The sequence below is a fragment of the Toxotes jaculatrix genome, chromosome 11 (assembly GCF_017976425.1).
Source record: "Toxotes jaculatrix isolate fToxJac2 chromosome 11, fToxJac2.pri, whole genome shotgun sequence".
NCBI lineage: Eukaryota > Metazoa > Chordata > Actinopteri > Toxotidae > Toxotes > Toxotes jaculatrix.
In genome coordinates, this window is record NC_054404.1 from 10,647,405 (window position 1) to 10,662,081 (window position 14,677).

Here is a 14,677-nt window from a genome sequence, read left to right on the forward strand (position 1 = left end):
GCTAATGAAGAATACACAACCCGTCACAACAAAATCACATTTTCCTAATTTATAATCTTGAAACTTTTGCAGCAACAGAAAGTACAGCTCTATCCCTGCCTCCTCCTGCTTCTCTGATAAACATGTGCAGTTCTGCTGTAGCTTGGCCTCCGTGCCAACAGAAATGTTGCCTCTGGTTTTTCCACCCTACTCCCAGGAGCACCAGATGGATGATTAAGTAAGGGACTTTATGAAGGCTTGTGCGAATGCTTAGTACACTGAACTCCCCGATATTGTGTATTATCTGCCATTAGACAGGTATAATATTAGCCATTCTCCCTGTAATGGCTTAGGAGAAGAATAATTGAATGTGCTCATGGGCTCTGGTTCAGTGGAGTCGTGTGTGAAAGGGAATGCATCAACACTCGTCTGGCTTTAATATTATACCAGTGTAAATCCTCTTTAAACTGAGCATCACAGGAGTGTTAGCCATAGCACTGTGAACGCATCCAATCCAGTTCCATGCTTTTATGATCTTCTGGATGTATTCATTATCTGCAGAGAAGCTTGTTTGGACAGCTCATTCATTTTTGCTTGATTGTATTGACAAGCCTTTCTTAAGCAGTCAAGGTAAATGCCATGATCAATACTGCGGTATTGGCCTGCATTATCACGATAATCCGTGTATGTGAAAATGGCAAGAGAAACTAAAGGGGTGCAGAAGGATAGTCACTTTGTAATATCGAAATGTCCATTTGAAGATCTAATAGGTGAAAATTAATGCATAATAAAAGATGCTTTGTTGTCCTATGAGATATAATAGTAATGCTTGGTAATATAATATCTTGTCTTCCAAATATTTCTATAGCTTTAAACTCCTCCTCTGTCTGAGAGATTAACATGTGACTGTAGGTTTTATTTGCAACTTGTGATCAGTGTTTACATAAAGACAAATGACTAAACAGATCTGCTGGACTTGAAGTTACAGCTGGTGATCAATAGCTGTTTGGACCTAAGCAAACCCACAGTGATGTTTTAGTGGGTTGTTTTTAAAATGTGATCCTATTTTTGTTTTGTGGGGATTAAAGCACTCCCTAAACCATGAACTGACTGTACTCTAATAAATGTTCTGTCACTGAGTTTGATACCAGACAGTGGCATGTGTATCACACAAAGCCCCTACTTCTGTATGCTGAGTATAAATCATCTTGATGTTCACATGGTGGTCTTGTGTACACTTTAAATAGAGGGCGATGCCACATCAGCTGCACAGTGAATGTTATGGACCATAGCGAAGTAATTAAACAGTGCACCATGGGCAAAATGCTGCGGTAAAATAATCAGAACATCAGACGTTTTCAGTGAATTGCTCGTTTATTTCTGCCTTGTTGATGTTTGATGCCTCAACACTGACCTCACTGTTTGAGATCTTAGAACTCTGGTGACACAGAGGGAAGACTGTTTTTTTTCTCTTTCAGACAAGAGACAACACCCAGTTTTCAGCAAGTATTTCCAGTTGACCCCATTTTCCTCCCTGGGATAATAAGCTCTGACACTGACAGTAAATATCTCTCTGGGTTTCATTACCCTCTGTTTGCCATCATAAATCCTTCCTAAGGAGAAAACATTCACCCAACTAGCCATGCAGGTAGATCTAGTGTGTGTTAGCGTGTGTGTGGCTAGGTATGTGTGTATGTGCATTTAGTGTGTTTTAGTATGTGTTAGGTCTGGTTGTCTCTGCTAGCCTCCATGTGCGGTGCCATTGAGGGCTTGAAGGGCTCGAAATCTTGGCGCCCACACACCCACAGATACACCCCTCAATAAACTCTCTATCTTAGAATTAAGAAAGCCATCTCATGTTTGGACCACAAGTTCTATCCAGTGGGTAGATTGCACAGTTTTTAAGATGTGAAGTGTTGGACAAGTATCTTAGAATAGTGTATTATGCAGACTTTATGGCTACTCTGGAAGTTCTGTTTTTGTAGTGGGCACTGTAAGAGTACAGTATATCCATGTCTTCACCCCTTTGCTGCCCTTGCCACAAAGTCAACAGACTGCAGGGCTGTAGTCAGCGTCCCTGCCCCGTTGATTTAAGACTGCACTTACCAGAACCCAGTGAGGCTGTTGGTCCTCTCTTTCTCTGAGAGCTGTCACTCTTGTGTGTAATTTGCCCTGCTGAAGGAAAAAAAAAAAAAAAAAGCCCAACTCAAACCGTGAATAATGAGTGGTTGTTAGCTTTTGAGACAGAACAAGCAAAGCGAAACACAAAACACTCCAGCAAAAGAACTGTAATTACCCACAAGCCTGTGAGTGCACTCTTAGAGGGATTGTTATTGTGTGTGAATGACCTTTCATGTCTTTGGCATGCTGCTCCGTGGCTCTGAGTCAGACTGTTGCAGTTCCATGTAATCTGGTAGCGTGTAGCAATAGGAAATAAATATGTCATTTATGGATGCTTTCACAACAAATGGCTTTCAAAAATAACTTTATCCTCTTTTTCATGTAATAATAGTGTTCTGTAGAGTGATCTTGCTTTTAAACCATTCTCTCAAAAGCCGACAGAAATACTGTTGTCAAAAGCATAATCTTAACATTGACTTAATACTTCCTCTGACTCTCTGGCTCGTAACTTCAATAAAGACAGTTGCGTCATTTGCATTTCAACGCATAAACCTGCTGATCCTGAGTTTAACATTAGCTTTGCTCTATGAAATGTCCCCCTCAGAGACCACCCATAGGAAGATGGATTGCTGGAGGATGTCTGTGTCACAAACACCCAGCCCTCCTCCCTCAGTCTGTCCACATCTTCAAAAGTCCCTCTCAGACAGCAACAAATGGACAGATTACACAGCGACTATGGGATGACAGACAACGCAGAGCAAGCAGAACTGCGGTGCGGGAACCTCCTGTTCCAAGCCTCCCTGCCACAGACTGACTTTTTTAAGATTTATTCCATCAGTCAAGTAATTAACATGATTTATGGTGCTGGGGTGACTGTTAGTGAGACAACAAAGGGGTCGGGCGGTTCCTCCCCCAAGGAGATGCTATCAGGTGTTTTCTGCTGTGCTTGCAATGCAGTCAGCATGCAGCTGTAAATCCAGCCATTCTGCATTCAAGAGAGATGACCCCCCCTCACCCTCTCTCTCTTCTTTTCTTCCCTCTAGTCCTCTCCCCCTTCCTACTCACTCCAGGAGGTCACAAGTTCACAGCTCGGCCTTAACTGTTAAAACCTGGGGGCTGAACTTCTGACCTCACCTAGTGTAAAAGGGAGCACAGTGAATAGTGTTTATAAGGCCTGCCATTCTGAGAGGCCAGAGGGGTTTAGTAAAGGGTAGGGTGATGCAGTGACTGGAGCAAGGCCCACTCTTTGACCAGACACAGAGGCCTTTAATAGAGGTGAAGCAAGTAAAGACTGCCCCTTAAGGCCAAGGGAGGGTACGGCACTGTCTGAGGTCTGAGGTAGTTTCACTGATGCCTCTATCAGCACATTGCTTTCTTGGTAATACAGATCAAACTATCTGCAAGGTCACTCACACAGAGATCAGTGTTTGGGCGTTTTATAGTATCCCAGTGAGGGTTAAATATGAGTGTTAAACTAAGGCTCTGTGACAAAGCTTTAAGCCTAATTTTGTGTCTGAAGTTTTCTTGTGAGACGTCCTGATGGCGGTATAGATATTGCCTTGAAGCATTAGCATAGTAACTGTCTGAAAACAAACATTCATTTGCAATCTTTTCTTATTCATCTGTCAAGTAAAATCTGTAGAACACTCATACCTGCTTTCACAAGAGTGGCAGTTCCCCATGTTGTTGTCGCTCGCAGGCAAAAACAAATCCATAAGAAGTGCTTGGCTTAGCCCTGTTTACACACACTCTACTTTTCCTGTAACCTCTATAAAAACAAAACATGGTTTCTCTAGGCTGCCTGTTTCCCTGTTAAAACAAGAGGGGGAGAAATTAAATGCCTACAAGCAGATTTTATGATCTGATAAAAGATGGCATTTACTGTTGACTGATTTACTACCTGCCAAAGTTTGTGAGTGTATTGTAATACAGCATCAGCTCTGCAGCAGCAGAGCAGACTTGTTGAGAGGGCTTTCACTGCTTTGAATTTTTGTAAATCTTATTTTTTATTTGTAAATGCCAAACTGCTGCATGTTCTATTAAAAAAAAAGCTGTGGGGGGAAAAAAGCTGTTTTTGAATTTAAAAGTTGCCGAGTGCTGTAGAAGAAATGCCTTGATGAATACCTTGATTTGAAAATGATATGCAAAGTCTCTGCTTTTTCTAAACTATACATTTTGTGGTTATTATCCTAACAGATCTAGTTAATCTACTCCGGTGTCTCTGCTCATTACTTTGTACATGTAGTATTAGTAGTAGGCTGAGAGGCATAGCTGTGTCTATTACTACTAAGTGACTAACATGTGGTAAAACAAAGCTTGAGTGATTTATCTTGGCCGTACAAATATTAGTTCAGCTAAGCCACTATTGCTCCAGTTCTAATCAGAAGGGGCAATCTCTCGCGTAAATGACAGCTCAGAGATCTCATAGAATGGTGTTTACATTCGCTTCTAGGCTCCTAACATATACTCATGGTAGCAAAATAAGTCTGACTGACTGGTGAGGAATTTGGGCCTTGCTTGCAACCACAGCAGTGTGTGACAGGATTGTTTGTTAATGAAGGATTTATGACTTCTTGGCGTTTTGTTAATTGCCCATTGTACTCCTGCTCTGCTAATAATATGCTGAGAAGATGTTTCCTTTGCTGTATCCTGTTCCAGGGGATATACTTGGCTTGTTAAGTTGCTTCTTTAATTAAAAGGGAGATTATGAACTATCACTTGCTTTACTAAGACCTGGGACCCAAATCTGTTCAAATAGCCCTTGTAGTGTTTTACTTCTACATTCTGCTCTTGTGAACCTGTGAAATATCTACCATAAATTCAGGACTATTGAGTCCATCTGAATATAAGCCGCACCCACTAAATTTAAAAAGAAAAAAAAAATTGTATATATATAGGCCGCACTTGTCTATAAGCTGCAGGTGTCTAAGTTGTAACATGAGATATTCACACAGAAAGATGGTACACCGAAATTTTTTTTAAACTTTTAATTAAATAAATGCTTCTTTCTGACAGCAGAAAAACAGTTGGTTAAAAAAATAAAAAATACCAGAAAAGTCATTGATGCTATCTTCCTCTCACTCCTGCGCAGTAAAACCACTGAAGTCGTCTTCTTCAGTTTCGGAATTGAACAGTTTCTTCTTCGTCACACACTGTCTCAGTTTCTCTTTCATTGTTTTCGTTGCTCTCTCTCGTTAGCCCGTAAAAATCTATAGATTAGCCGCATCATTGTTTAATCCGTAGGGTTCAAAGCATGTGAAAAAAGTAGTGGCTTATAGTCCGGAAATTACGGTATATATTTAGAGTACAGTGGCAATACAGTATGTAGTATCATCTTTTAAATACATTTACACAGACTCATTTATTTTGTACTATTTAAACTGACTGTATTATTATTTTATTTTAGTTTCTATCTTTAGTTCAACAACTCTTTATGCAGAAATATTCATACTCTGTCCCAGACAGGTTTTCAGGATTGGTGTCAGTTTGTTGCCCCCTTGCTTTGAAAGAGGCAGCGCTGCACTGCACACAAAAAATATGTTCCCTCAAAAAAAATAAATAAATAAATAAATAAAATAAATATCCCAGATTTTAATAAAGTTTCACTTTACTAAGCTGCACTAATCCAGTTCATAATTTATGGTTGTGCATTTATATCATGTTTTCTGCGACAGCAGGTTTCATTTTGTTGTAATAACATTGTAGTTGATCACTGGGAGTATGGACTGTAGCTTCCTTGGGTTGTATTGCACTCTTCCTGTTCTTGATCTTATTTTTGTCAGCCTCTTTTTACTCAAAATCCATTGTGTTTAATTTCTGACTTTGTGCTTGAGGTTGCCTTTGGTCAGCTTTGTTTGACAAGTGTTGAAAGGCTATTATGAATATGTTGGATCTCTGGAGAAAACATGCTGTTGTTTTAGGCTGCAGCAGAGATGCCTGGGCTTGGAGTTTGGTTTGTTCACATATACTTAGCAATGGACAGCATGGTCTCAACAACAGGATCTCAGGATGTGTGTGTAGATCAAAGAGCTTGTGTGTGTGGAGGGGGTGGTGGGGGGCAAAAACTTCCACCTTATTCCTTTTAATCTTATCCTCACCTCCTCCCATCCCAGCATCCCTAATTGCAGGAAAACTTAGGTGAAGGAAGCCTTTTCTGTCAGTTTTACATTCTCTGTTGTTTCTCCTTTGTGCCTGTTTCACTCCTCCCCCGTGCCCCTCTCCGGCCCAGTGAACTCTGTGTGCACTTTGACCCTTCAGTGACCACTTCTCAGGCATTTTGGCCTTTACTCTTTTTTTTTCATCTATATGGAACCTCTCCCTCACCTCGAGTCTAACCATGAAGCAGTTGTTTGACCCTTTATTCATCCACTCAGTGTCCTCTTCCCTGCCAGGTCATGGAGTTTTACAACTCAGAGCAAAGAGCTAAACTTTGGAGAGCGGTCAGTCAAAGTTCTTGGAGTCAAGAAGTCCTGACCATATGTGACCACAGCTGAGTGCATTGGTGTGAGGATTTTCCTACCATCTCTAAAGATAGTGATGATGATGTTGTGAATGAGCATTAGATACTACAACATCCCATTCATGCTATTTTTCTAATTATTGGAAAAAAAATAAATAAAAGCTTTTATTCTTTTTAGTGTTGTACTTTATTGGCTGCTTAAAAACATATTCATTCAGTCAAAAAAGGCATTGAATGAAACAATACAGTGTTCATTAAAATAGGGTGTGTATTCATTAAACACCATGGCATATTCCCAAATGCCTGAATACAGTATACAGTATACAGCGAACAAGAGGAACATTTCATGTTCTGGCCGTCTTGAATAATGGCCTGTTTATGGACTATTAACTAGATCTGAACAGACTTAATGTCAATGAAAGTCATAACAATGAGATACAATGTATTTTGCTTGCTATGGAAACATATAAACCAATGATGTATTTCTGGGAAATGCTCAAATGTCTTTGTTCAGCCCAGTGTACATGGTGAATATAATTTTCCGTAATCACACCCCATTATGATTTGTTTCTTTGCCTGCGTGTTTCCCTCTGTGTAAAATGTGCACTTATGCATGTGTTTTGGTGCATTCATGCATGTGTATACATGCATGCACAGATTTGTGCATACAGTATGTGAGTTTGTTATGAGAGGGGGTGTTTGCATGTGTGTGTGTGTGTGCATGTGTGTGTCCCTCTCTGTGTGTCTCTGGGATTAGCAGTGCTTAAATGACAGTGTTTGATCAATGGTGTCAGGCTCTGCCCTTGGTTCGTTTGCTTTTTTGCTCATCATTACTAACATGGGTTGAAATATCTGGGTAACAAAAATTGATATAATGATGGAGTGTGCCTTATTATCTTCAAGCTACATCAGATTGGCAAACTTCTGAGGGAAAGCAAAATGTCTGGGAAATATTACAAGTCATTTATCAAGTCCCTCTCATTAGCATATTGCCTACAGAAGCACTAGCAGAAATCTAAATAAAAGTGGCCGATTGGGAGTTGGTTCCATTTTTCTTTTAGCTGAAAAAGCCTCTCTTGGAAGCCTTTGTGACCTTGACTTTAGTTTGGCCTCCTGCTATTGACAGTGTGAACACTACCACTTATAAACCAGAGATCTCGGTGTCATCACAGGTGATAAGCAAAATTATTGCATGTAGGTGGCGAATAGAATGATTCTTCATGTCAGTCACACTGCTTCAGCCCCGGCCGTTGCTGATGTGCCCATGTGTGATTTGTTGAGTACGCTTATGATCAGTCGTGAATGTCCTTAGTGGTACAACAATAGTGGCAGAGCTATATTAATTAGGAGGTGACTGCATACTCCATTTTTCCTTGTCACATTGAGCTTGGTCCCAGGTGTACTGTGACAGAGAGAGGGAGAGGTGGTGGAGTCCAGATGAGGTGCACCCAGCCCTGCATCCAGCAAACCGAAATAATGAGTTTCCTTCCCCCTTTAGCCACTGTATGCACCATGATATACACTGTAAATGCCAATATTCAAATTAATTAGAAATGATTAGTGAGTCAAACTTAGAAATCATCAACCTGTTGTCAACACTAATCTTAAATAAGGAACTGCTACTTTCAGGTTGGAGAACACGCTTAACTTAGTGAAGTCCACTTCAGTTAAATTAGAAAGATTAATTTATTGTCCCAGAGTCCTTTGGGCGTTATTTCAGACATGCGCAGACCAGTCCCATCTACGCGCGGTCTTTTCATTTTACATGCACCAGGGTGAACCGGAGGTCAGCGAAAAGCATCCATTTGGTAAGTTAAATTTTTTCTCTTTTGTCAACCGTGGAGTTATTTTGTTGTGGTATAATGTTATGGTGTTTTACTGGCTGGGTGCGTCGCAGTCGCCAAACTCGTTAATTTCACTTGTATTTCCTTCATGATTTGCTAGCTAGTTCATGGGTAGGGAGCAGTAATGGTCCCGTGAAATGTGTGTTGTACTGTTGTTCGGGGAGCCTGTGCTCTGTTAACGTGAATGTTTGTGTGCACACGCGTGGGGAGTGGGTGGTGAGAGAAACAGAGCCGAGGGTGAAGTGTGTTGTTGCCGCTCGAGCTGCTCGCTGTGTTGTTGTAGTTACGTGGTTACGCCGACAGTAACCGTCCAGAATAATAAAGAAATACACAACGGTTTATTGACGCCTCCTCGTCCATTCCTGACCATGTCCGGCTGAACGTTACATTACAGTCTATCCGGCAGCTGGATAAAATACGCAAGCATTATATTTTTGCTGGACGGCGCACACAAACGCACACATTTTGCCCAGCGCAGCTCGAGTGCCAGCGGAAAGTTGGATGCGGCTACAAATTAAAATTTTCGGTTACTTTTCTAAATAGAGAGACTCCGCGTGTAAAGCGACCACATTAAACTGTGGTCACATGTGGCTCTTCTTAAACGTGTGTAGGAGGGAAGAAAACTTTATTTGGGTGTCAGTCTGTTGTCTATGTGCGCTGCGCTTTGTGCCCCCCTCCCCCTTCCCCATCATATGAGATTTGCGAGAGGGGTTGGGGTGGGAGGTCGCGCTGTGTCAATTAAACTCAATCTTGACCAGGTAATCAAAACTTTTTTTAACTAGTGGTCAATGCTGAAATTCTCTTCTCTTTTTTATTATTTTAGGTCAAGCCGAGCAGTTTTTTTCCAATGCAGTGGACGTGTAAGTACTGCACATTTCTTGCTGAAAAGAGGGGTGCTTTGCTTAAACATTACCGTTTAAAACATGGATGCCATACTCGCACATCTCGACTCCCATGCCTGCATATGGACTGCCTGTGCACATTTAAATCTTTTAATGCCCTCCAAGTACACCTGTCAACATGGCATAATAAAAAGGATTCAGGCAAAATCAGCGAAACTGCATTTCATTGTCAGTTGTGCAACTTTGTGGAGCTTTGCACAGAAGCAGACTTTTTTACTCATTTGAGACGACATCTTAAGCTGAGACAAATGGTTGCTTGCCCATATAAAGACTGTTACTTTCAAAGTAACGTTTATTCTACCTTCAATGCCCATAGAAGCAAAGAGCATCCGATGCACAAGAAGATGGCATTCAAACCTGAAATTGTTTCAGCAAATGTAGTTGAAGAACTTCCAACTAATGCAAGTTTTCAGTTGGAAGAGAGTGACCCTGAAAATGATGATATTGACTGTGAAGTTACTGAGCTAAAAGATGTGGAGGACTTGACGACTCAGTTGGAACACAATGTAGCAGCTCTTTTCCTGAAAATGTCATCAATTCTCAACATCTCTGAAACTGCCCAGCAAGAGGTTATAGAGCAGGTCAATCAAATATATTTGTTATCACAGCCATTGCTACATTCTTCAATTCGAAGAATTCTGCACACGCATGGTGCAAATGTTGATGATGATTTAGTGAATGAGATAGCTCGAGTGGTCACTGAAAATAATGTATTCCTCAAATTCACTTCTGATGGAGGATCATTGTCAACTGCTCAAAAGCGAACAACTTACATTTCAAAGGAATTTTCTCTGATTATGCCTGTTGAGTTTGTCCAAGGAAATGACAAGCAGACAGTTGTGTATATCCCCATATTGAAAATGCTGCAAACTTTGCTGAGCAATAGAGACATTTTGGAAAAGACCATGTCACATGAGGCAACTTTGTCAGAGGAATACAAGTCTTACAGAGATGGTTCCTGCTTCAAAGACAATGCTTTTTTGAATGAGGAAGAGTTCAGAATCGCTCTTTACCTGTATATTGATGATTTTGAGGTGGCCAACCCCTTAGGAACCTCCAGAAAAAAGCACAAACTAACTGCTGTCTACTGGGTACTTGGCAACTTGCACCCTAAATATCGCTCCTGTCTTCATGCCATTCAACTTGCTCTGCTTGTCAAGGCCAACAGCATCCAAGACCATGGTTATGGTGAAATTCTCCGCCCTCTTATCCAGGACCTTGTTTTTCTTGAGCAACAAGGAATATATGTAGAACAGTTGGGAGCCACTGTTAAAGGCACAGTGTTATTTGTGGCAGCAGACAATCTGGCTGCCCACTCTTTGGGAGGATTCTTTGAAAGCTTCACAGTTACCCAAGTGTGTCGGTTCTGTATGGCCAAGCGGGGGGAAATACAGGACAAGGAAGTACGGACAGGATTTTTTCAAAAAAGAACAAGAGAAAACCATGACAAACAAGTGCAAGAGGTTTCTCAGGATTCAACCAAGGCTCAAGAATATGGTGTGAAACGAAGCTGTCCATTAACTGAAAGCTTGCAACATTTTCATGTTGTTGAGGGGTTCCCTCCAGACCTTCTGCACGACCTCCTGGAGGGGATTGTTCCATTAGAACTGGCCTTGTGCCTCAAGGCACTCATATCAAAGGGAATCATCTCCTTTGTGGCTCTGAATGATGCTATTAAACAGTTCCCCTACACATTTTCAGACAAAACAAACCAACCCCAGCTCATTCCAAAGACGTTCTCCTCAAAGTTAACAATTGGAGGAAATGGTCATGAAAATTGGACTCTGCTCCGACTTCTGCCATTATTGATTGGTCAACACATTCCGAAAGGCGATGAAACCTGGGAAGTTTTAATGACCTTAAAAGATGTGGTAGAATTGTCTGTGTCCACAAGCTTTACAGAGGAATCCCTGTGCTTTCTTGACAGCAAAATCTCTGAACATAGAGGTTTGTTTCAGAAGGTTTTCCCAGGTGAAAAGCTACGACCAAAGCACCACTATGTTGAGCACTACCCTGAGCTAATTCGAACATTTGGTCCTCTGTCTGATGTCTGGACAATGCGCTTCGAAGGGAAACACAAGTTCTTTAAAAAAGCTGTGCGTCACTCTCAGAACTTCAAAAATATTCCCCTTACTTTAGCAAACAGACATCAGAAAATGATGGCTTTCCATCTAGCTGCCTCATCTTTTTTTAAGCCTTCCATTGAAATTCACAAATTGAATTCTGTGATGGTTTCATCATTTCCAGAAAATGTGCAGAACTGGCTCAATCAAAGAAGCAACAAGCTGAACACAGTACTTGTAGCTTCCTTTGTCTGCATTGATGGCATTAGGTACAGTGCTGGTATGGTCATTTCTGTTGGATCCTGCTCAGGGCTCCCAGATTTCAGACAAATCACAAACATTGTCATTATCAACACAGATGTAGCATTTGTCTGCAGACTGATGACCTCATGGTATGATGAGCATCTTCGAGCATACGAACTCTGTAGCAGCCATTTGCCCATCTTCTCAGTCACCCAGTTGTCTGAACTGAACGATGTTTTTCCTCTATCACTTTACAGAGTTCATGGCAAACAGCTTGTTACTCTCAAACGGTATATATTGTGCTGACTGGTTTTAACACTGTGCTGTGAGGATTTAATACTTGCCAGTCTCAGATGAATTTCTCTCTCTCTTTTTTTTTTTTTTTTTTTTTTTTTTTACAGGAGAGGATATCAAAATGGAGCAAAGAATGATGCTGCGAGTTATCATTGACGATGATGATATAAGGAAACTAATCTTGAATAAGAAACCGGATTCCATTCAGGAACTAAAAACCCAGCTGAGTGATAAGCTGTCACTGCAGTATGACTTCAAACTCCAATATGAAGACCCAGACTTCAGTAATGCACTCTGCAATTTGACTCAAGTAGAGGATTTGCCTGAAAGACCTACTCTGAAAATCATCCCTCTTGTAACTCTTGAGTTGACATCCCTGTCTTCATCCACTGAAGATACAGACTGCAGCACAGCAGACACTGAGATCTTGTCCTCCACTGGTTCAACACCTCCACTAAGAAGACAGTGGCCGGAGTTCTTTGACATACCCAATTTCTCCGTGGATGTAGCTTACCGACTGAGACAGGCAGATCTCTTATTTATGAAAGATCGTGTCCCATGGACTCCATCACGAGATATGAAACATGACATACTTGAGAAACTTGCTGAAACAATGTACAGTTTCAAAGCTTACCCTGACGATGATGACTTCAGCAGGGTTGCAAAAGCACTGATTAGCAAGCACCCCAGCCTCACTGAACCTGGTCCCCAGCCTGGATGGTATGGCTGGAAGAACAGCCTTAAATTCAAGATGGCCAACTATCGTACAAAACTACGAAAAGCAGGATGTGATGATGTACTGATCAATGGGGGTAAGCGAAGCAAACGCAACCCAGAAGGACCATCATCTAGCAAGAATATCAAGCGGCCAAAAAGAGGTGAAGTCAACTATTTGCCAAATTTTCCTGACAGACATGATGAAAGCAGCCTTGAAAATGCCAGGAAGGTTATCATAGAGGAAATGAAGAAAAAACAACCCAATGCCAGTCTAGTTTCAAGAATGATGGAAGAAACATTCTCACTGCGCAGAAGGGAGATAGTGACACAGGAACCTGCTGTGCAGAGCGTGATAGAACGATGGCCAGCACTGTTTACGGAGAGACAGGTAAGATATTTGTTAGTTTTGACCTGCCTTCCCCCATATAGATTCCAGCAGACCAAAATAATCGTGATCATTATTTTTACCATAATCGAGCAGCTCCAAGTCATCCTAGTTTCACATGTGAAGTTCTTTCATTTGCTATAGTATTAATTGAATGATGGGCAGCTTAGTGTTGCTATCCCTCTTGCTATTTCCCCTCTCTATCTTCCAGGTCTTTGCTGAGTTTAATCGCATAGCCAGCAAGAATCTTGAGGGCAACTTCTATGAAGCTCTGGACCAGCACACACCACGCTTCATGGATCTTTTCAAGTCCAAAAAAGGAACTGTGGGACAAAAACTGAAAGACTTAATGCAGCACATCAACTGGGTGGTAAGGATTCTATTGTGTTTTTGTACTATATTTCTAATAATTAGTTTTATGCATTCTCATTCTTCGCCTTTTTTGGCCCTCTACACATTTTTATGCTGATTGACTATATAATATTGATCCTGTGAGTAACAGACAATAAAAATAAGATTTCTTTCTATATTTCTTTCTTGATTCTGCTCAGACAAGATTAGAGTTGCAGGAATTTGATGAATCCACCTGATTGTTTCCTATTAGAGGCCTGCACTATCAGAGGAAATACAGAACAGTATATCAACACATATTCCCCCAAACTCTCAAAATGCTACATAGGTCTGAACTTATCCGTTCTCTCTCCATTCTTAGTCACCTGATGTGACGGCACTTCGTACTGTTGTCCTCAAAGGTCTTCCAGTTCTACTCAGTGAAGACTCCAGTCAAGTCTACACGACTTGCTCCGTGAGTAAAACAAACATTGATCTCCATTATCCATTTTATTGCAAATCATATTTAATTATTTCACAGCATTGTAAAATATTTAATATTCAATTTTTGATTGAAATTGCCCAGATTCAATAGCTGGTTCTGTGTGCTTTTTTGCAGGATACAGCAAAGGAAGAAGCATTTGCCTCAGTCACAGTTGGAGTGCTGACAGTGACTGAAGATGCTCAACAGCAGGGTCCAGCAGTGCACCTCCAACCCATCTCCACTGCCATCATACTTGAGGGAGGTACTGTCATGGACAGTGTCAGAGACTTTCCCCAGGCAGTCTGCCTTCTTTTCGGCCTCATTTATGCCCTTCACTTGAATTATCCAAAATGCATGGAAAACACGTTCAGATTCATTCAAGTAGTCATGCTTGGACTGGGCAACAAAACCCTCCCTCCAAAGCTGGTCACACTGCAGAATACACTACTGGGGTAGGCCAAAGAGAGAAAAAACAAGGTAACTTGTTTACTGTTCCAGGTTTAATAATGTTCAAATGTAACACTTTGATGGTGTTTGTAACAAAGTGATACAGATTTGTTAATTGGCAGAAAGACAGTGATGCATTTTGTTATTTATCACTGCTGTGCACTTTAGCAGATAATAACATGTTTATTGTAGTTCCAGTTTGATAGAAAGGGCCAGTTAGAAAGGAGGGAGGTGTGTGGGTAGGTAGGTAGGTAGGTAGGAAGGAAGGTGAAGAGGTAGGTAGGTGTAGTGGGATGGAGGGAGGAAGGTTGGTATGAAGGTAAAGAGGTAGGTAGGTGCAGAGGGAGAGAGGGAGCGAAGTAGATGTAGGAAGGTAAGCAGGAAGGTTGGTATGAAGGTAAAGAGGTAG

General features: G+C 41.2%; 2 protein-coding genes across 2 annotated transcripts in view; both read left to right on the forward strand.

Moving 5' to 3' along the window:
- Nucleotides 1-14,677, forward strand: part of lrmda (leucine rich melanocyte differentiation associated) — a 203,044-nt gene that overhangs the window by 49,373 nt on the left and 138,994 nt on the right. The gene's annotated exons all lie outside the window — the stretch shown is intronic.
- Nucleotides 8,317-14,472, forward strand: LOC121189856. Its single transcript, XM_041050326.1, has 6 exons — nucleotides 8,317-8,367; nucleotides 9,227-9,263; nucleotides 12,013-13,010; nucleotides 13,219-13,377; nucleotides 13,720-13,812; nucleotides 13,957-14,472. The coding sequence occupies exons 3-6, from the start codon at nucleotides 12,027-12,029 to the stop codon at nucleotides 14,275-14,277; spliced, it is 1,557 nt and encodes a 518-aa protein (XP_040906260.1). The 5' UTR covers nucleotides 8,317-8,367; nucleotides 9,227-9,263; nucleotides 12,013-12,026; the 3' UTR covers nucleotides 14,278-14,472.